This window comes from Gobius niger, assembly GCF_951799975.1.
Source record: "Gobius niger genome assembly, chromosome: 15".
In the NCBI taxonomy this organism is placed as follows: domain Eukaryota; kingdom Metazoa; phylum Chordata; class Actinopteri; order Gobiiformes; family Gobiidae; genus Gobius; species Gobius niger.
In genome coordinates, this window is record NC_136866.1 from 14,316,922 (window position 1) to 14,337,564 (window position 20,643).

The 20,643-nt window shown below is 43.2% G+C and overlaps 2 protein-coding genes across 6 annotated transcripts in view; both read left to right on the top strand.

The window, feature by feature from the left end:
* The window catches only part of rars2 (arginyl-tRNA synthetase 2, mitochondrial), a 109,320-nt gene extending 101,619 nt beyond the window's left edge, over nt 1-7,701 (top strand). Inside the window, exon 21 of the transcript XR_013793690.1 lies at nt 7,686-7,701. The gene's annotated coding sequence lies outside the window, so the exon portion shown is untranslated. The remainder of the gene's footprint in view (nt 1-7,685) is intronic.
* Nucleotides 1-20,643, top strand: part of dlgap2b (discs, large homolog-associated protein 2b) — a 78,955-nt gene that overhangs the window by 33,045 nt on the left and 25,267 nt on the right. For all 5 annotated transcript variants that reach the window (XM_079572662.1, XM_079572659.1, XM_079572660.1 and 2 more), the window contains one exon: nt 16,377-17,494. In XM_079572662.1, coding sequence (XP_079428788.1) covers nt 16,377-17,494 — 1,118 coding nt within the window. The remainder of the gene's footprint in view (nt 1-16,376; nt 17,495-20,643) is intronic.

Below are 20,643 nucleotides of genomic sequence, written 5' to 3' on the forward strand. Positions count from 1 at the left end.
GTGGCCTGCAGACTTCTATGGCTTTGTTTTTAGGGTGATATAACTCCAGAGCAAGCATTAAAACAACCCGCACTACTGTTGTTGTTGCTGCGTGTCTGGGTTTGGCTTTGCTATTGGAAAAGGACTACAAAGAGGTCGGCTGCTTTATGGTTAATGTTTCAACAACATAAAGTTCACCTTTACCTTTCCACTGGGCCTGTGCAAAATGAAACGAAATCTGACACAAACGTCTGTGAACTAACAGAACAGAAATGATATGGCGACCAAAGCCAGGCTCGTTCAAAATCTTGTTGCTGTTTTAATTTTTAATTAGTGTAAGCCGTTAGCTTCAAGACAAAAACATCTACCGTGATGAGCAGGAAGTTTCCTCCGGTGAAGTCGTTTTTAACATGATGCTCGGGACTGTCCACCAGTAACTCACTGTCTGCCACGTCATCTTGAGCCATTTATTTTTTTAGACAAGACACTGTTAATCACTCATTGGCAAATAACGGAGACAGGATGAACAAGCACCGACTGAGGATCCATTCGGAGGTCACGTGACGCTCCCGGGGTCCATAATGAAAAGCTCCAATATGTTTTAATTAAGTAAATTACACTGCGCCCTAGTGGCTGGAGAGAGCATTTCCTTAAATATTCATAACTCCTCACAGGAATGTCGTAGAGACGCTGTTTTTTGGCATAGGAATTTGTGCACTACAAGTGAGGGACCGGATTGAATCATCTGGCGGGTTCGGAAGTGGCCCGCGGGTCGCCTGTTGGAGACCCCTGGCCAATCAGTTACATTTACTGAAATACCTGGACTTTGGTACCTTTTTTAAGTTAAACCACAAAGTACCTTTTACCTCAACTAATTATTTTGAATGAACCTATACAACTATACGGGTTACTCTTTTGTCTTCTTGGTGATGGGTGAAAATGGATCAAAGTAATAATTTAACTAATTTAAACATCATTCCTTTTTTGTGTACATTCTCTCAAAATTGTTATGTAAATATCAGTATTTCTGTATTATTATATGTTTTGTTGGTCCAAGTAACACCGAATACTAAATCCGACTTTTACGCTCAAACAGTATTTTAACCAACTTTCTTGAATAAATATTTGGGTCACTACTTTTTACTTCTACTTGAATGAAGTGTGTAACAATACTTTTACTTGAGTGACGGCTCTACTCGCCTCTGGAGGCCGCACAGACGAACCGGTTTTGATCTTTCTGTGAGGTGATAGACTGATATTGTCCCCTGCTCTACATTATAAACAAACTTGTAGTTCGATTATCATTATGCATATGTTGATGTGGTTGGATTGATATTTTCCTTCTGAATTGTGAAAATACAGTACTATACGATCAGTGCAGAAACACTGGTTCCTGTCACCATCTCCGAGAGCGGCACAATCACTTTGATAATACGAAGACAACCAATTAAGTCCACTCACATCATCGGCTTATAATTCATTAAACTACACCACGCAGAGTTGGCCGGGGTCAGCGTGCGGCAAAACGGCGCATTTTTCCGTCATAATTGGACGGGAAAATGTCACGGCACCTGAGGAGGAGATTACAGCGCTTGTCAGATATTTATGTCAAAACATATTTTAACAGCGTGGAAGGATTCGGATGCTACAAGATGCATAAAAGGGAGAAATGAACATCAAGACAAGCCTCGGGGGGGTGTGTGTGCTTAAGAGTCTACCACCACTTTAAAGCTCAGAAGAAGCCCAAATGAAACGCAGGGAAATGAGAAGACCTATTAGGGTGAGGCTGATTATATGTCATTTCAAAATGGATTTCTGCGCCGTCATATCACAAATTTAGATTATTCTCAAATATATCTTTTGCACAGAATAAAGATACAACCCCTACGTGTCTTATCGTATAGGTGGCGGGGCGGAGTGAGCGAAATCCCAATTAGTCAGGGGTAATAAATCTCTAAATCATATCTTCATGTTCACCACTTCGATGTCGCACACTTTATTTTATTACAAATAATCAAGGTGCTTTTTGCTGCTGACGGGACTCAATAATGTCTCTAATTGAAATTTCTCCATGTAGGCAGCTCGTCCTCTTTCCAAATTGAAACTACATGTGTCAACAGTAATAAAATCTATTTGGATAAAGTAGGAGGGAAAATGAACAGAACACTTATTGTCTGGAAGCCACAAGTACAGCAGTATTCTGTCAAATAAATGCTTTTACTGCACCTACTACTACATAAATAAACAATACTAAATTAATAATGTATGTCAACTTTGTATAGAAAGGAATATGTAAACAATAACCTACTTTTCTCTGGTTGACCTTTGATGATCATGCTTTCACTTCCTTATTGGAAATAAGGACAGCACAAGTTCCGAGTGATGGTTATTTTCCGAGTGCCTTCACCACTTGTGAGAGGGCGTTGCTTCTAAAAAGACAGAGGACTGAGGCGTGGTTTATTACAGCAGCACTCAGAGCACTGCTCTGATGGCAGCCACGCATTCATTTCCTCATTTACATCACGCTGCCTTGTGTTCTCCCTTAAAGGGATATTTCAGGATTTTTGACATAGGGCCTCATTTCCTAGTTATCCAGAGTGTTGTTGATTTCTGGAGATTTTTTATTTTATTTTATTCATGCAGTCCTTATATTTGAAGAGTTTAGTGTTGCTAGGCTAGTGCTAGTGCTAGGCTAGTGCTAGGCTAGCGCATGTCTATGGTAACAAGTAGCCTGCATTAAAAACCTCTTCAAAATCATGGGGTTGTTCTCCAAATGTTGCCATATCTGATTTGTAGAAAGATTGCAGATCACTCCGCCGCTGCACAGCTTACAACCAGGAAGCTGATGCTGCTCAAATTTAAGTTCTTTTAAACGCAAAATAATTATATTGATTATAAGCACACTGTGCTTGGGTCAGACTGTTTTTAATGCAGGCTAGTAGACATGCGTTAGCCTAGCACTAGCCTAGCACCACTAAACTCTTCAAGGACTGCATGAATTAAAAAAAAAATATATCTCCAGAAATCAACAACATTCTGGATGACTAGGAAATGAGGCCCTATGTCAAAAATCCTGAAAATCCCTTTAGCATTAGAGGCTCTCACAAGCCAAACTAAAACTTTATTAACCCATCATGAGCTAAACAATGTTTGTGTCCTGAAAGAAAGAGATGTGACCCCGGTCCCGCTGTGGCAGGGATCGGCCGTAAAGGCGCTACCAAGAGCAATACAAAAGCACATGTTCACCCCTCCCCCCCCCAACAACCCCTTCCCGGCCGCAGAGTCTGGTTGGAGGAAAAGGCTGCGTACATAACATCACCATCGGCCATGGGTGTTTCTCCGCCACACGCACTTCCCACTTAAAAGTCTGGCAAGATCTGAAAGTGCGCTTCTACAAATCGCAAAATGTTACGCTATAGTCTATAGTCTATCACCGTGCGACCAAATAAGGCTCATAAGCATTTCTGACTTTGTAATTTCTCTCTTTCTTACAACTTTTTATTGAATCTTTGTCTTCTTTCTGTTGTGAAACTATGACAAATGTAAACTGAAAACTTCTCACTCTCGTGCTGACCAACATTATTTAGCAAAAAAAACAAACAATAATTTTAGGGTGGGGATAAAAGAACATTAGTCACACTTTCTGAAACATATTTAAAGTCACTTCAGATGTTTTGAGTGGGACTTTAATAGCTGCACAGCAGGCTAAGGCTATGACTCATTCACTTTATATTAGGCTGTGAGACAGTGGCTTTTATGTGGAGCATTTCCATAGCCGTCTGCACTGTGAGGTGGACCTACCGCTCAGTGCCAATATCCACGTGTGCTGCACTCAAAGTAAAGGGTCCTGAGGGGCTGTTAGTGTTTTAGACCCCATTGTCACAGGTGGAAATGGCTTCAAATATCACTTAGAAAGGGTGAAGATGAGTGCCGAAGAGTGCAGCTTCTATCATAATTGAAATTCTTCTAAAGCCTCATTAACCCTCATTAAAACCAAATTGGGTTTTAATTATGTGCAGTGGAAATTTTCAACTCAGGGAATGCCAAAGAAACAATAGCCGCGTAGTGAATAACCATTTTTAAGAGTATGAGCCATAAAATAATAAATTCATTAGTGTTAATTATAAATGTAATATAAAAAAGATCATTGGAGGACAGATTTTCCCAGGTCTGACAAAGCGGCACCCTGCATTCGAAGTAAATAAAAACAGACCTGTATATTTGTAATTTCTTGGGCACTTTCCATTTTAGTTGTCCACTGGTGTCCCTCTACCATCTGTCGTTCTGATTTTGTGCAGCAGTTAAGCTTATGCTGTTATAAAATGTGCTATCATGACATTGCATTAGAAGAGCCAACAGAAACATTTTGGCTTGTAATGTTATGTATTACATTATTATGGCAAGACTGGGTTTGTAAAATAAGTGAATATTGAGCCATTCTGTCGTACCTTCCTACAGCTGGAACAAAAAACCAAGATTAAACATCTGAGCAAATGGAATATTTCACCTGAAAACTATGTTCAAAATATGACCACCTGGCAAGTACATTTTCTTTTAAAGAAGGCAAAGTACTACAAATGAGATATGAGTTCTTGAAAACTTTGTCAGGAAACCTTCAACTTTATAAAATTAACCGCCCACAGAAAGTCACCATGGAAACAACATATCCAATACTTTGTTCAAACAAAAAACTAAAATACTGCAGCTGTTTGGATGCTTAAAAAATCTGATGGATAATCATTGGAAACTGCTTCCTTATATTCCTTTAGGATAAAGATGTACCGGTATTTAATAAAATATGTTTTATCTGTTACAATTGTATTTGCCACTTGTGGAGATGGAGCAGATGTCTCTGCGGCGTGCAGCAACTGAGCGATTGCAGCGTTCCAGGCAACTGGTAACTTTCCAATCTCCAACTAGAAATAAACCCCTGGGAACGATGCTGGAACTGGTAATTACAACTTGTACTTGGAGATGATCAGACTGGTCTAAGTTCAGATATGGGCAGCACAGTGGCACAGCGGTTAGCAGTCGTGCTTCACAGATGGAAGGGGGAGGAGTTTACATGTTCTCCTCATGGATGCGTAGGTTTCCTCTGGGCTGAAGACCACAATGGCCCCTGTGGAGATGTGAATCATAACATATTAACTTTACCACTGTAGGACTGAGGTGAACCTGATCCTTCACTAAAACATTGTTTAGTGTGTTATGAATTATATCTGGAGTGAAGAAACGTTCATGTAACGTTTGCATCTCAATAACCAATGTGCATTAGCTGTTGTGTTATCTTATTCAGATGAAATGCTCCGAGGTCGTGTAGGGTTCAAGTGGGAAAGATCCCAGTGCAGCTGGCACACTGATTTATTTTGAGGTTGTTTGTGTTTTAATGTAAAGTTGCTTGGACCACATGAAGAATAGCCTTTAACAATATAAAGGCTAATAGAGATGAATGAACAATAAATAAATATTAGTTGGTGATGTGGGTCATGACAAGTAAGATTTTTCCAGCCGAGTTGCAGCAGATCCCCACAGCTATATCTTCAGCACCAGGGCTTACTAGTATTGTAATCAAAAACATGATAAATAACATTCAGGAACAATAAGGAAGGAGCAGATACTGTGACCTCAAGCTTGTTTTTCCTCGTGACAATGACTTGATCAGAACCAGCCGCCAGAGTGTAGACTAATATAACCTTTAAGAGTACCGCCGTCCAGTGAGATTTTACGGTGTCTCGTGAAGCCTCGTCGAGCTGTCATTGATGTCTGTGTGCGTTTCGGAGCAGATGGTTGGCGGTTGTAGTAAGTCGGTGGTACAGATGAGCTCTGGCCTTTACACATATATCTGTCACGTCTTATGTCAGTCTGCAGCACGAAGATGACTGGTGTGAGTGTGGCGGTGTGTTCCAACGCAGCAGCCCTAATGACCGGGCGGTTACAGGTCGGGCTCCGTCGAAGCAGCCCTGACTGTAAAAAGTGCCATCTGAGTGACACACAAAGTCCGCATTGACCTGTGCTATATTGTGTTATATATCAAGCAAACGTATTCTGGCTTTGAAACTGTTAAAATGACAATCTGCCGCATGCCGTTTGCCACATATTGTACGATATTCTCCTCCCACACATACAGTATGCTGCTTGTCTTGATAATACTAGGTCCCTTTAATCCATTACCCATTTTCATAGACCGTATACATATTTATTGACAGTAAACGTGGCTCCATAACCAATCTCTCGCTGTTGTGTTCAAATAAAAGAGCTTAATTTGTCATGTAAATCCTTCGGTGGATGGCACGAAGCAGCCTTTTATCCTCGTGGTGCTAGACATGCGGTTGCCACAGAAACAGGCCTTTATGCTGCCGATTGTTGAGTGTGAGACAATCGCTGTGACCTGGTCTGGGCATCTCCATAACACCCGCTACGACCTTAAGGGCCGCTCAGCTTTGTTCGGTGTTGTTTACATAGAGAGGAAAATTCAAACGCGGTCAACTGCATTAGACATTGTAGGACTGGGCTTAGCTATATTGAAACGTCTGGAGAGTACTTGGGTTTAGGCGGTGACGGGATGGTCAGAGAGGAGAGATGACAGGGAGTGGCAGAAAAAAAAATGTAAGGAGGAAGATCAAGGGCAACGACAATAAACCATTTGCTTTTATGTAGAAAAATATGCAACTGATGAGGAAGCGCAACAAACTCACTATTATAGTTAGAAATCCTATATTTTTTATACAGCAATCTCATATTAAAATCACACATTTTTTGTATGTTGACCAAAAATACATTAAAGGCATTGCTTTTTGTAACTATATTGTATAATCAAACTATCGTACACTGTGTTGGTTGGTTAAATGCAAAAAATGATCTTAAACAGCTGAAACTATACATATAAAAATCCAGTTACTTCACTTTCTGACTTTTAAAAGAGCTCTTCATTCCCCATAAGCTCCTCCCACCCCCCCACCCCCCTTGCTCCCTTTTGCTGCGCAGCGGTATCAATGAAAAGAAAGCTTGTTTGGCTGTTGTGATTAGGGATGCACTGATACCGATACCAGTATCGGGCCGATACCACATGCTTGTACTCATACTCATTCATGAGGTCTTGATACCAGAAACCGATACCATTTGACGTGCGGCCGGGACGCACCTCTCCACTGAGGAGAGAAAAGAGCAAAACAAACTGGAGAATTCTTTAGTATAAATCCAATATTCCACATAGAGCTGACTTTATTACAGACGACACTCCCTAAATCAGAGTCTGTGCTGGATTTAACCAGAGCTAAATGTTGTTAGTGCTGCAGCGTGGAGTCTGCAGTGTTTACAAGACGCAGGCTAATGTTGCTAACTAGCCGCTAACTCGAAGCTAACATTTCTGGCGATTCTTACGCCGCTTTATGCCCAGGGGCTTATTCATCTGAAAAACTAACCCAGCTAAAAAGTCTTCAGAAAATTCAAATTAAAGAGATACAGCATGTCCATATTGAGCGAAAATGAGCTGCAGCAAAACCATCAAAATGCTGTAGCTACTCGCTAAGCTGCAACAAACACACAAGAAAATCTACACGGAGCTGAAGTAAAGGTGAAAAGAGACCCTTTAGCTGCAGAAATAAGTAACCATCTCAATATTGTTATATATTGTTAAATAAAAATATATAAATGAAAATATATATAAAGCACAAGCATGGAGGAGCTTTTGGATATGATCTGCTCAGTCTATGATGGACAGTGCAATAAAAATAAAAAATAAAATGGCATCTGTTCAATTCTGATATAACTTCTGTGTAAATTAACAAATTCCTAACCAATCTGCTGTGAAAAAGTCAATCTATAAACCGTCTATTCACTTCAAAAAGTATGTGATAGAAAATGCCTTGTACTCGTATCGGTATTCGGTATCGGCAAGTTGTATCGGTTTTAGAAAAAGTGGTATCGGTGCATCCTCCCTAGTTGTGATGATGCTATGGCGAGTGTTTTTACTTTGCGGTGAAAGGATTAAGCTTAGCAACAGATCCAGAGGTGAGAAAAGCATTTCGTGGATACATAAAACCTGAGGAGGAGCTTTGTGGGCTGCTGAAAATAGCCTCAGAGATTACTCAAAGATGCGCCAGTGGGCCGAAACACAGCTCCGGACCTTTTTCTTAATGTCAGAGCAAAAGTATCCTACACAACAGCAGGCCCATTTCATTCCACTCCGATTATAAATCTGTTGTACAACATAATTCAGAAAGTATTGATGCATAATATTGGGTGTTATTTTTTTAGCATGTGACTTCAGTAGTATAATGATAAAGGGATATTTAGTGGTATGAATTCCTCTCAAACCAACTGTACATTAGGTCAAAATCTTAATGTCACTGTGGGCGCTAATGGTTGAACCTTTCTGACAGCCTGATGGTTTCATCTGTCTCCGGCACAAGCCTGTCCACACTATTTCATGCCCTTCACACTTGGTTAGGCATTATTAAAGCTCAACTTCCCACACTGGCGGCTAGAACAGTGTGATTCGGGCTGAAGCAGGTATTCGGGGGAAAGAACTCCTGCGTGTCACCTCGTCGTCTCTCCCTGTCAGCTCGAGTCGAGGCAGACAGACGGGAGCGCTACATGACAAAACAGCCTAATTAAGAAAGTGGCGCACCTCTCAATTCCCACATGTGGAAAAGCCTCCCCCGAACATGTTGGCGGCGAGGCTAGAACAAACCATCATTCATCTTTGTCTGCGCTGATAGGCTAAGTGTTGAGCGGTTGCCATTTCCAGACGCAAAGCTAAAAAGGCTCCCATGTCCATTGAAATGTAAGAGGACGGTGACAAAAAACACAATCTGAACGAGCTAGAGGGAGCCTTTATTGTGCACGTAGGGAAATTTGTCTTCTTCATTTGACCCGTTGTTCAGTGTCGCTGTGACAACCAGTAAAGAGCAGTGGGCGACGGGAGTATAGGAGTAGAGTACCTGCATAAGTAGATCATTGTGTATGTTTTTTGGGATCGATGTGCAAAAGCATGTAATGTAAAAATTCATGTTGAGGAGCAATAGAAGACTGAATGGGGATGTGGTGTAGCCATGAATACAGGAATGTAAGCAAGTCAGATCTCTTCCAAAGAAAGAAGTCTGCTCTGTGGATTTTTCAGTCTATCAAGGATAGATGCATAAGAACATTTATTAGATTGTTTGAAAGGGTTGAAGAGTTAGCCAGAAGGCTATTTATTGCCATATATTAGTTTTAATCACATACGTTGAATACTTAAAACTGCTCAGATTTTACTAAGGCATAATCTGAAATAGAACAGAAGCGCCAACATTTTCTATTGTCATAAAATTTCTGTTTATTGCATATTTTAAGCTAAAACAAACTGTAAACCACAAGAATTATGCATCGACTAAACACGGTACACAAGCAGTTTCCATGGAGATGTGTCAACATTTACACAGAACTTGAATGAGGTGAGTCAAGATGCCAGCCTTAAGCCTCCCACACCTGTTTCCTCATTTCCATATAGCATCAACAGAAAAGGATTGTATGTAATGCTAAAGCAATGGCACATGAGTTAAGGATGTCTGTCCCTGCTCCACAAAACGTTTGTGAGTGCTTGTGCCTGAACCAGAGTCTAGATCTGTACATTTAGGGTATTTCACAGAACAATTATGTAAATAACAGTTTGAACTTGCACATGCTACAATCACAAAGAAGCTGTTGGCTAAAACATGTACATCAGGTTATTTAGGCTTTGCCTTTTCAGTTGGTGTTTGTTAATGAAGGTTGTTTCATATTCGCCTCCTGTGTCCAGCACATGGATGTATTTCTATGATGTAACACTGTCTGGTCGGCAGTGATTTCTTATCATAATACTGACTCGCACAAATTTAATGTGACGGCTAATTCTAGGGACACAGTTGCTCAATATTTGGGCGACCAAATGTGTACATGAGGGATCAAATGAAATAAATAAATAAAAAGGTTGCAATAGTTTTACTGATGAAAAACCAAGAGGAGAGTCCTGTAAAAGTACAATCAGATAGACATTGTTAAAAATATATGCAGGCTGTCAGCCCAAAGAGCTTACTCTGATCTTATTTTGTGGTGTAGGAGGCTGCTCCTCGGTGGGTAGGTCTCTTTGAGCCCCTTATTTGGTGCGTTCTTCCGCTGAAATAGACTAGGGCCATGTCCACAGTGTAGTGCATCACTGCAGTGTCTGCTGCTGCAGAGAGGAGCAGCGGCTGTAGGCGGCAGTGGGTGGAAATCAAAGGTGAACCGAGCATCTTCTGCAGCTATCCAACCAAATATCATTTGGACTCTATTGCAGTGCATCAAGAGTTCACTTCAGTCTTTACAACAAGTGCAAAGTTTGACAGTACTTTATATATTAATGCAATACTACCAGAGTATCAAACATCTCACACACACACACTGCTATTATTATTATTATCATAAGTACTCTTGCTTTACATATCTGTATTACTTTATAATACATAATGGTTGATGACTACTGTTAAAAACTAGCTTTATACTTAATACTGGCCCATACTCAAATGTTGACAAATCACCTAAATTACAAAATAAACCTTTTTCAGAGTCAAAGAGAGACACTAAAGCTCCTTGGTTGTGGCTGTTGTTTTTATCCCGTACTGAGGACCACCCACTCATAGCTAAAAGATTCAATACCTCCGATAGACCTTTTAGTGGCTTACAAAAATAGCTGCTAACATTAAAAATAAATACAAAAAGGGCAAGTCGATAGCCATTGCAAAAGTATGCATAGTGCTGCGTTGCAGACTTATTGGCTTTAGTCGGTTGTGTCTGGATTTGAAACTTTCTCCTGACAGAAAAGTTGCTTGTGTCACCAGAGGAGCACAATTTGCACATGAATCAATAAATGATTAGACAAAAGACTATCAGCTATGCTACAGTTTCGCTTCCTGTTGCTCTCCTCTTCCCCCTGGCCCTCGGTAGCTGGTGTGGAGGCGGAAGCTTCATTTATTCCAAGTTACACAACCATCTTGGGAAAAAAAAAAAAAAAAAAAAAGAAGCTGGCCAGCCATTGACTTAAGCGTAGCGCCGTGGTTAGCAGCCAGTAGCTCAGTGCTTTCTCTGAGGCTATCCCTTCGCTCTACGCTCTTATCGAATGTGCCAATCCTAATCTCTCGGCCGGCAGCGTGTAGCATCTGGGGATGTGCTGACAGGGGCACAGTTAAAGGTGGAAATAGCCTGTTGATCATGCTATGAGGCTGTTGAATAAGCTGTGATCTGGATGGGGGGGCTCTCATTAATGTTTCATGGACTTGCAGTGTGAAAGATATTAGCATTCTGGGAACATTTATTAATTTCAGACAAATCCAGTTTGGTTGGTATTTTTATATATTACTTTTTCAAAAGGATAGGATTGCCCTTTACCAGAAATGAATTAAACAACCCTAATTTGGTGCATCGCTGTTGTTGAAAATGTTTATAAAATGTACCTCACTGTCATTCCGTTCCGTGGTTATGTCATTTTCTCCAGCTCAAATGTAATCTAAACATTCTTTTCACTAAAAATAGACCCCAGTAACAGCTATTCCCCCCCCCCCCACCACCTATTTGTGTGTGAGAACTCTTCATTTCCAAGATAATCACACTTCCCATTCATTTGCTCTCCTCTGGAAACTGGCAGGTAAAAGCTTGGCCAGGTTAGCAGTTTCGCAAAGGGGCTGTTCAAAAGCAACACACGGCGGTACTCACGAAAACAAGGAATACACTGAGCACAGTCACTGTATGAAATGTTTCACTTTTATATAACAGTAAGACCTCTACAGTTCACCATAGGACTTCGCTTTGAAGAATTAAAATATATATTGCATTTAAATATCAAATAAAAAAACAAAGCTTTTACATCATTTGACATGAACATTGAGATAAATGCGTTTGTTTGATAAAAATGTGACATTTTACAGTTGTTTGCCTATTAACCTCAAAGTTCGGTGGTTAGCATATTCTATGTTATAGCTATGGACACATGCTGTGGCTCGTTTGAAAGGGGAGACGCTAAGATCTCCGTAGGTGCAGACAGTTTAACTATAAGCTAAACAGCTAGTTTTGATCAAAATCATTTTTTTTCTAGAAACTCTCCTCTCCTCCTCTCACCTCCTCTCCTCCTCTCACCTCTCCTCCTCTGACCTCTCCTCCTCTCACCTCCTCTCCTCCTCTCACCTCTCCTCCTCTGACCTCTCCTCCTCTCACCTCCACTCACCTCCTCTCCTCCTCTCACCTCTCCTCCTCTGACCTCTCCTCCTCTCACCTCCTCTCCTCCTCTCACCTCCTCTCACCTCTGCTCCTCTCACCTCCTCTCCTCCTCTCCTTCTCTCACCTCCTCTCTCCTCCTTTCACCTCCTCTTCTCTCCTCTCCTCCTCTCACCTCTCCTCCTCTCACCTCTCCTCCTCTCACTTCCTCTCTCCTCTCACCTCCTCTCCTCCTCTCTCCTCTCACCTCCTCTCTTCCTCTCTCCACCTCTTCTCTTCTCACCTCCTCTCTCCTCTCACCTCCTCTCCTCCTCTCTCCTCTCACCTCTCTCCTCTCCTTCTCTCACCTCTCCTCCTCTCTCCTCCTCTCACCTCCTCTCTCCTCCTCTCACCTCCTCTCTCCTCTCCTCCTCTCCTTCTCTCACCTCTCCTCCTCTCTCCTCCTCTCACCCCCTCTCACCTCCTCTCTCCTCTCCTTATCTCACCTCTCCTCCTCTATCCTCCTCTCACCCCCTCTCACCTCCTCTCTCCTCTCCTTCTCTCACCTCTCCTCCTCTCTCCTCCTCTCACCTCCTCTCTCCTCTCCTTCTCTCACTTCTCCTTCTCTCACCTCTCCTCCTCTCTCCTTCTCTCACCTCTCCTCCTCTCTCCTCCTCTCACCCCCTCTCACCTTCTCTCTCCTCTCCTTCTCTCACCTCTCCTTCTCTCACCTCTCCTCCTCTCTCCTCCTCTCACCTCCTCTCTCCTCTCCTTCTCTCACCTCTCCTCCTCTCTCCTCCTCTCACCTCCTCTCTCCTCTCCTCCTCTCACCTCCTCTCTCCTCTCCTTCTCTCACCTCTCCTCCTCTCACCTCCTCTCACCTCCTCTCTCCTCTCCCCTCTCCTTCTCTCACCTCTCCTCCTCTCACCTCCTCTCAAAAAGCTCACCAATGGCACATACGCTCCTGACCTCTCTCTAAAATTATGGCAATCAAATTCCATAAAGCAGTGACGTCAGTATATTATTTAACTGTAGTTTAAAGCATTGTGTACTTTTTTCAAACTGGAGTTTAAATGCTTTCCAATCGACATGAGCCAAATGGCTGTGTGTTCAAGTGGGAAACACTTGAAACAGCTCCTGGTTCAGCTCCGGCGGATGAGCCTGACTAAAAGGTGCTCTTCCAACAGAGAAACTAGAAAGAGAGTCTAGAAACTCTCCTCTCATCCTCTCACCTCCTCTCCTCCTCTCACCTCTCCTCCTCTGACCTCTCCTCCTCTCACCTCCTCTCCTCCTCTCACCTCTCCTCCTCTGACCTCTCCTCCTCTCACCTCCACTCACCTCCTCTCCTCCTCTCACCTCTCCTCCTCTGACCTCTCCTCCTCTCACCTCCTCTCCTCCTCTCACCTCCTCTCACCTCTGCTCCTCTCACCTCCTCTCCTCCTCTCCTTCTCTCACCTCCTCTCTCCTCCTTTCACCTCCTCTTCTCTCCTCTCCTCCTCTCACCTCTCCTCCTCTCACCTCTCCTCCTCTCACTTCCTCTCTCCTCTCACCTCCTCTCCTCCTCTCTCCTCTCACCTCCTCTCTTCCTCTCTCCACCTCTTCTCTTCTCACCTCCTCTCTCCTCTCACCTCTCTCCTCTCCTTCTCTCACCTCTCCTCCTCTCTCCTCCTCTCACCTCCTCTCTCCTCCTCTCACCTCCTCTCTCCTCTCCTTCTCTCACCTCTCCTCCTCTCTCCTCCTCTCACCCCCTCTCACCTCCTCTCTCCTCTCCTTATCTCACCTCTCCTCCTCTATCCTCCTCTCACCCCCTCTCACCTCCTCTCTCCTCTCCTTCTCTCACCTCTCCTCCTCTCTCCTCCTCTCACCTCCTCTCTCCTCTCCTTCTCTCACTTCTCCTTCTCTCACCTCTCCTCCTCTCTCCTTCTCTCACCTCTCCTCCTCTCTCCTCCTCTCACCCCCTCTCACCTTCTCTCTCCTCTCCTTCTCTCACCTCTCCTTCTCTCACCTCTCCTCCTCTCTCCTCCTCTCACCTCCTCTCTCCTCTCCTTCTCTCACCTCTCCTTCTCTCACCTCTCCTCCTCTCTCCTCCTCTCACCTCCTCTCTCCTCTCCTCCTCTCACCTCCTCTCTCCTCTCCTTCTCTCACCTCTCCTCCTCTCACCTCCTCTCACCTCCTCTCTCCTCTCCCCTCTCCTTCTCTCACCTCTCCTCCTCTCACCTCCTCTCAAAAAGCTCACCAATGGCACATACGCTCCTGACCTCTCTCTAAAATTATGGCAATCAAATTCCATAAAGCAGTGACGTCAGTATATTATTTAACTGTAGTTTAAAGCATTGTGTACTTTTTTCAAACTGGAGTTTAAATGCTTTCCAATCGACATGAGCCAAATGGCTGTGTGTTCAAGTGGGAAACACTTGAAACAGCTCCTGGTTCAGCTCCGGCGGATGAGCCTGACTAAAAGGTGCTCTTCCAACAGAGAGAAGTGGGTGTTATTGTCCAAGATAGAGCGGCGAGACCCATCCTCCCCTTATGCTTGTGCCTGTGGGCCCTGCAGACTCCAGGCGATGACACTGCCAGGTCTTTTTAAAGCTCCCCCCCCCGCCTCAGTGGCACCTCACCTCCCCCGCAGTCCAAAGTACTCCGGCCGCTATGTAAAGTGTAGAGATGCGGCAGGACAGTCTACTGCAAATCCTGGATGACACAAGCCTCTGCGGGCTCTTGTGTTGTCATACTGTAAGTTGATGTATATGAAACTCCTGATGGCCATACTATAGAGGTCAGATAATGCCTTCTGCTCAACGCTGAAATCAGCTTCTTCAGTTTACTTGAGTAAGTTGACACTGTAAATATCACTTTTCGTTTGTCGAATTGGCACTGAGTATGACACTTCAAACATCCAATTCACAGATTTAATAAGACACAAATATTGGCAGCTTTTCCAAGCGAGGAGCCTACTACAGTATAGTAACAATCAGTTGAAGCTGTACCAAGACAAAGACGCAGTACAATGTGATAAATTCAATCAAATTGAAAAGATTAGTTTCTAAATGTCTGATTATGGCCTAATCACCCCGACACTGGAGAGTGTAATCAGGATCCTGTGGTGATAGAGACACAGCAGATCTGACTGACAGTGGGCCACACTCGACTTAACAGCTGTTTGTGTGGGAGAATTCCAGAACTGCTGAGCCTTTACCGGATTTTCACTGTGATTTCAGGATACAAAATGTGTAACAAAAAGAAGCTAAAGCATACTCCTTCATTACTGACTCTTGTCACCTGTCAGTCGTTGTCTGCCTGATAGGACTGCATAATTAATCCCAATCAAATCAAAATCGCAATTTGAATAGTTACAATTAGCAAATCAGAGTGGTTGCAATTATGTTTGTGTAATATTCTTTACAAACAACAAAATGCCTTCACTGCCCCATCTCCACCGCAGCAGCACAAACATCAGCTTTTCCATCTCCTTCTGACAATCAATCTCTAAATTTAAACCTTGACCATTTCACTATTGTACATTGTACATTTTTCAAAATTGATCTTCCCTGATTAAAATATCAAATACGAGAAAAAAATGTTAGCACCGCTGTACAGTATTCACCACTGGAGACATGCTGCCTCTGGTGTCTCTATCACATGGAGTACTCTCTGTATGTCGTCTTTTGGGGGTACATAGGATCCACCCCAAACAACCTTGAAAATCCCATTACAGTTCCTGGATTTTCAGCAGTGGTTGCCTTGACAACAGTGCATTTTATTTCTGGCTCCTTTGAAACGAGTGTGAGATTCCAGTCGTTATGTAAGCTGCCCGCTGCGCTCCAGACTGGGGGTTTTCCTGCTACAGAGAACTTAAAGTCATTAATTACAGGGCAATGGCAGGTATCGTGAAAAGTGCAAACAATGCTTTATTTGTGGGCTAGTTTTCTTGTTGCATACTGTGGGTTTGTGTACACATGTTTGAATAAACAATACAAATATTTGCAAACTCTTTGCAAAGACGGAGAAAAAGTACCCTGGACTTGGGATAGCATTGTAAATGTAATAGTAACACAGTTCTATTACATTGATGGTGGACTGTTGAGTTTGAGATAGCATCACCACATATTCCTAGAGTTTATTTGAGTCAAAAAAAATATGAAAAAGGATTTTCTGTGTTAATCCTGGCTGCACTATAACGCTTTTTTTTCTTTTTTCTGTGTCTTTTGAAACAGATCAGAAGTGTTCCCCTTGGTCCCCGTCTCCAAAGTTCCATGAAGGCAGGCGCCCCCATTCGGGCCGGAACATGAAGGGCTTATCGGGGAGCCGCTCCCAGCACCAGATCCCTTTAGCCCACGGCTTGGACTATGACCCTCATGTTCATGAGATCCACTCACATCATGGCCCCGAGTCCCGCCATACATCCTACCTGCTCAGCCCCACGGAGAGCTGCCCTATGGACTTCCACCAGCGCTACTCTCCGCGGAGCTCCATCCACTCTGACTGCATGCTGTCCCCGGTCCTGATGGCTCCACCTGCCCCAAGCGAACACATCTCCAGCAGCACTTTTCCCCGCATGCACTACAGCTCTCAGTTCTATGACTCAGCGACGCGAGACGAATGTGCAGCGATCACGGCCTCGGCCACATCCCCAGCTGTGGCTATCGTTTCCTCTCACCACCTGGGCTCCAAGAGCAACCGACTTCCCGCCAACCTGTTGGACCAGTTTGAGAAACAACTGCCTCTACACCGCGATGGCTTCCACACGTTACAATACCAGCGCACCACAGAGCAACGCAGTGAGAGCCCTGGCCGCATCAGACACCTTGTTCATTCGGTACAAAAGCTCTTCACAAAGTCCCATTCCCTTGAAGGACCCTCCAAGATGAATGGCACAAGAGGCGAGAGCATAGGCAGCGGAGGAGGAGCAGGAAGCTATCACCATCACGGCCATCACCCCTCAAAACATGGGAGCAAAAGGAGCAAGAGCAAAGAGCGCAGGCAACGTTCAGGAGGCTGGTGGAGTTCAGATGATAACTTAGACAGTGACAGCACGTACCGTCCCGCCAGCGTCATGTCCCGGCACCACGGCGAACATCATTGCTATCCCGACCACATGCACAGCCATCACTTCGGAGACCACTCGCTCAAGGCTTCCAAAAGTAATAATGATGTCAAGTGTTCGGCCTGTGAGAGCATGGCCATGGTGCCAGAGGGCAAGTTCATGAAGAGGAGTTCCTGGTCCACGTTAACAGTAAGGGAGGCAAAAGAGCACTACAGGAAGTCATCTCTAAATCTGGATAAGCCCATGATGCACACCGACCTCAAAACACGCACGTGTCATTATCTGCAGGTAAGAGATGATTAAGAGATGATTATTCTTCTGGTGTCCATCTCTGTTTGGCTTAGTTCAGCCTTGATTCGACACAGTTTTTGACATGATATAGTCGGAACAAAAACTGCTCTACTATATACATCCTTTCTTTGTGATACTGTGGTCTTGTTGTTCAAGCTACAAGCTACGTTGAGCTTCACAACAGAGGCACCATTTTTCAATTCTTCTGACTCTCTGTACTTGAGTGTTCTCCAGAATGTTTAACTGCCAACCCTGACAAAGTACAGGCTTATATCTAGAGCACATTTCCCCTCATATGATCAGAGAGATTTCTCCACAGGGACCATAGGGTGTAGTAGTTCTGATACTGTGTTCCAGTTGCCCTCACAAATTCACATCCAGATTCAATCCAAATTCCTTCACGGAAAGTTGGATTGAATCTCTCTCATGCCCAATTTACTACAATATCTTTTACATTTCTTGAACTGTCCAACTGCCCACCTGCTGTGTCCCCTATAGCTTCTGCAGCGCTTGAGCCTCTGTGGTTATACTAAAATTGACTGTAATAATGATAACGTCCACCGCTAATGACAACAAGAGCTAATGTCACGTCTCTAATGTATTTGTAACACTATTTATAGAACCACTGATTTTAATAACTTAATTAGGGCCAAATGTCCAAATGTTGTCTGATTTTTTTTCCACTTTCATAGCTTACTTTTTTTTAATATGCCACACTATCAATTTGACAACTTGAGTCCTGTATATTAGGAAAAACATCTTTCCCATCTCTGTGTTCCGACCATAGATATTAATAGACCCTCATTACTCACTCCTCCCCGTTGACCACGTTCGAGGGGGAAATCTTGGTGGATTTACAGACTCCTCCTCTCCAGCTCTGACGAAGCATGTTCCTAAAAAGGGCATAAGGGTGGGATCTTCACTGTAGACTCGACCCTTGCTTGACGTGTAGTTCGGTCAGTCTGGCCCTCATTAGTATTCGAGATTTCTAAAATGTTTCTTATGAAAACCAGCCTAGTCCCCTTTAAAAAATAGGCACCGGGCTTTACAGATGTTTAGAACATGTCTAAAGTCCAATGCTATGCAATGTAAAACTAGCTTGTTCTGCCGCCACTATTTGGAGGTACTACAGCAATGGCGGCCAATGGCAGCCCCTACCGTCGTCGCTATGAATCTCTTCTACAAGTGGCCATTGGTTCCGACCTCCGAGGAACTGTAACGCAGCATTATTACTTGTGTTTTCAAACCAACAGCAAATTACATTTTACTCATACAATATTTAGCATGTGTGAAAGTAAAGATTTGATCACACATATTAAACACACTATAATACCTATTATGTAGAAAATTCAGACCTCCTAGATTGTACATACACACTATGATCTGCATTCACAAGGCCCATCAACAGCAAAGGCAACACAAGGGGAGAAAAAGTATCACAAAGCCCTTTGTTTTTTCAAAAACTGTGGCTACTGTCTGGCGAATCTGGATATTTAAGAATGACCTGCCTTACAAGGATTAATGAAGATCAAACTACTGAATATAAATGTCCAAACAATGACCATGTTACGTATTCACTCATTTCTGATTCCCATAAAGGTTGTTTCCGATGCTGTGATCAATTGATAATGATTAGAAATGCTCCCACAACAGCATTGTGGACAAAACCTTTTCTTTTGGCAAGTGCAATCTGTGTGAGTGTATGTTTGTGTGAGACCAATGCCATTGTGCTGTCACCTCAGGGAGCTATTGTCTATTAAGAACTAGAGATCAAGTGAGTGAATCAATGTCCTGTAGGAACACTGAAAACTGTAATGCACTTTATCCAAAACATACCCCATCCAGGTATTATACGTACCTTTGTAGCACTTGAAGAAAGTGAGAAGCAAATGATTCAATAAGAAATGCATATCACTTCAAAATGAAAAGCTGCAACATATGGTTACCCCTACCTCATCCTAATGGTAATGTGTCTTACAGATAAGTACATAGTGATGGAGCGCAAACCACAGCTCTCTGCTGCGGTGGTAGTTTAGACACAGTGGCCCTCATTTATCAACACTGTGCACAGAAATGGTGTATGTTTTGGTGTATTGAGATTATATGCAAGAGGGCGCGTGGCATTTATGACCCTGTGCCTGCCGCTCAAAGCAGGACTTTACGAACCCGTCCAGGCCGGAGAAAGCTGTGGTGCTGTCTAAGGATTTGTTTGATGCCACACGTTTGCACTATGGCTACCACGGTCTCTGTGTTAAATACAACCTGCTGCCCAGGTTCTAGTGTCTCTGGTCCGGGCTGAGCATCTGCGCTCGGACCCGTGGCATAGAGGAGCATGTTGATGCAGCGCAACATTGAATCAAAGTCTGCCCATTTGCATTTTTTCTCTCTGTCTTTTAGATCAAGTAGAATTGTGAAAATTATTTCTATTTGCTAAATTCCAGAAAAATGACAGATATAATTCTTTATAAATATTTTTGTTACTTTTTACAAAACCAAAAGTTAACACAAATAACATGAATATTTGGTAGCATTGCCTTTAAACTGTACATTTTGGGTCAAACGTTTTGGATTTCCTTCAACAAGCTTCTCTAGAATTTTGATACAAATTTCCTCCAAACAGAGCATATTTTAGTTAGGGGGTGCTTAGGGACAAGATTGTCCCAAAAACGCTTTTTCTGTGCTTATTTCGCCATCTACTAATATTACTTGCAATACACAAATTATCCATCAGGGGGTACTGCAGCACCTTCAGCACCCTGGGTTCACACGGCCTTGCCTCCAAACAGAACTGGTGTAACTGAGCCACATGCCTTTTCAGTTCTGCCTATAGATTGTCAGCTGGATTGAGATCAGGACTTTGTGATGACCACTTCAAAACATTGACTTTGCTATCCTTAAGCCACTTTGTAACCAGTTTGGCAGCATGTTTTGGGTCATTGTCCACTAAGAAGACCCATCTGCACCCAAGCTTTAACTTCCTGGCTGATGTCTTGAGATTTTCTTTCTTCTTTCTTCAAGATGTCATCTATTTTGTGAAGAGCACCAGTCCCTCTCGCAGCAAAACAACCCCACAGCATGATGCTGCCACCCCTGTATTTCACAGTTGGGATGGTGTTCTCAGGCTTGCAAGATTCTCCCTTTTTTCT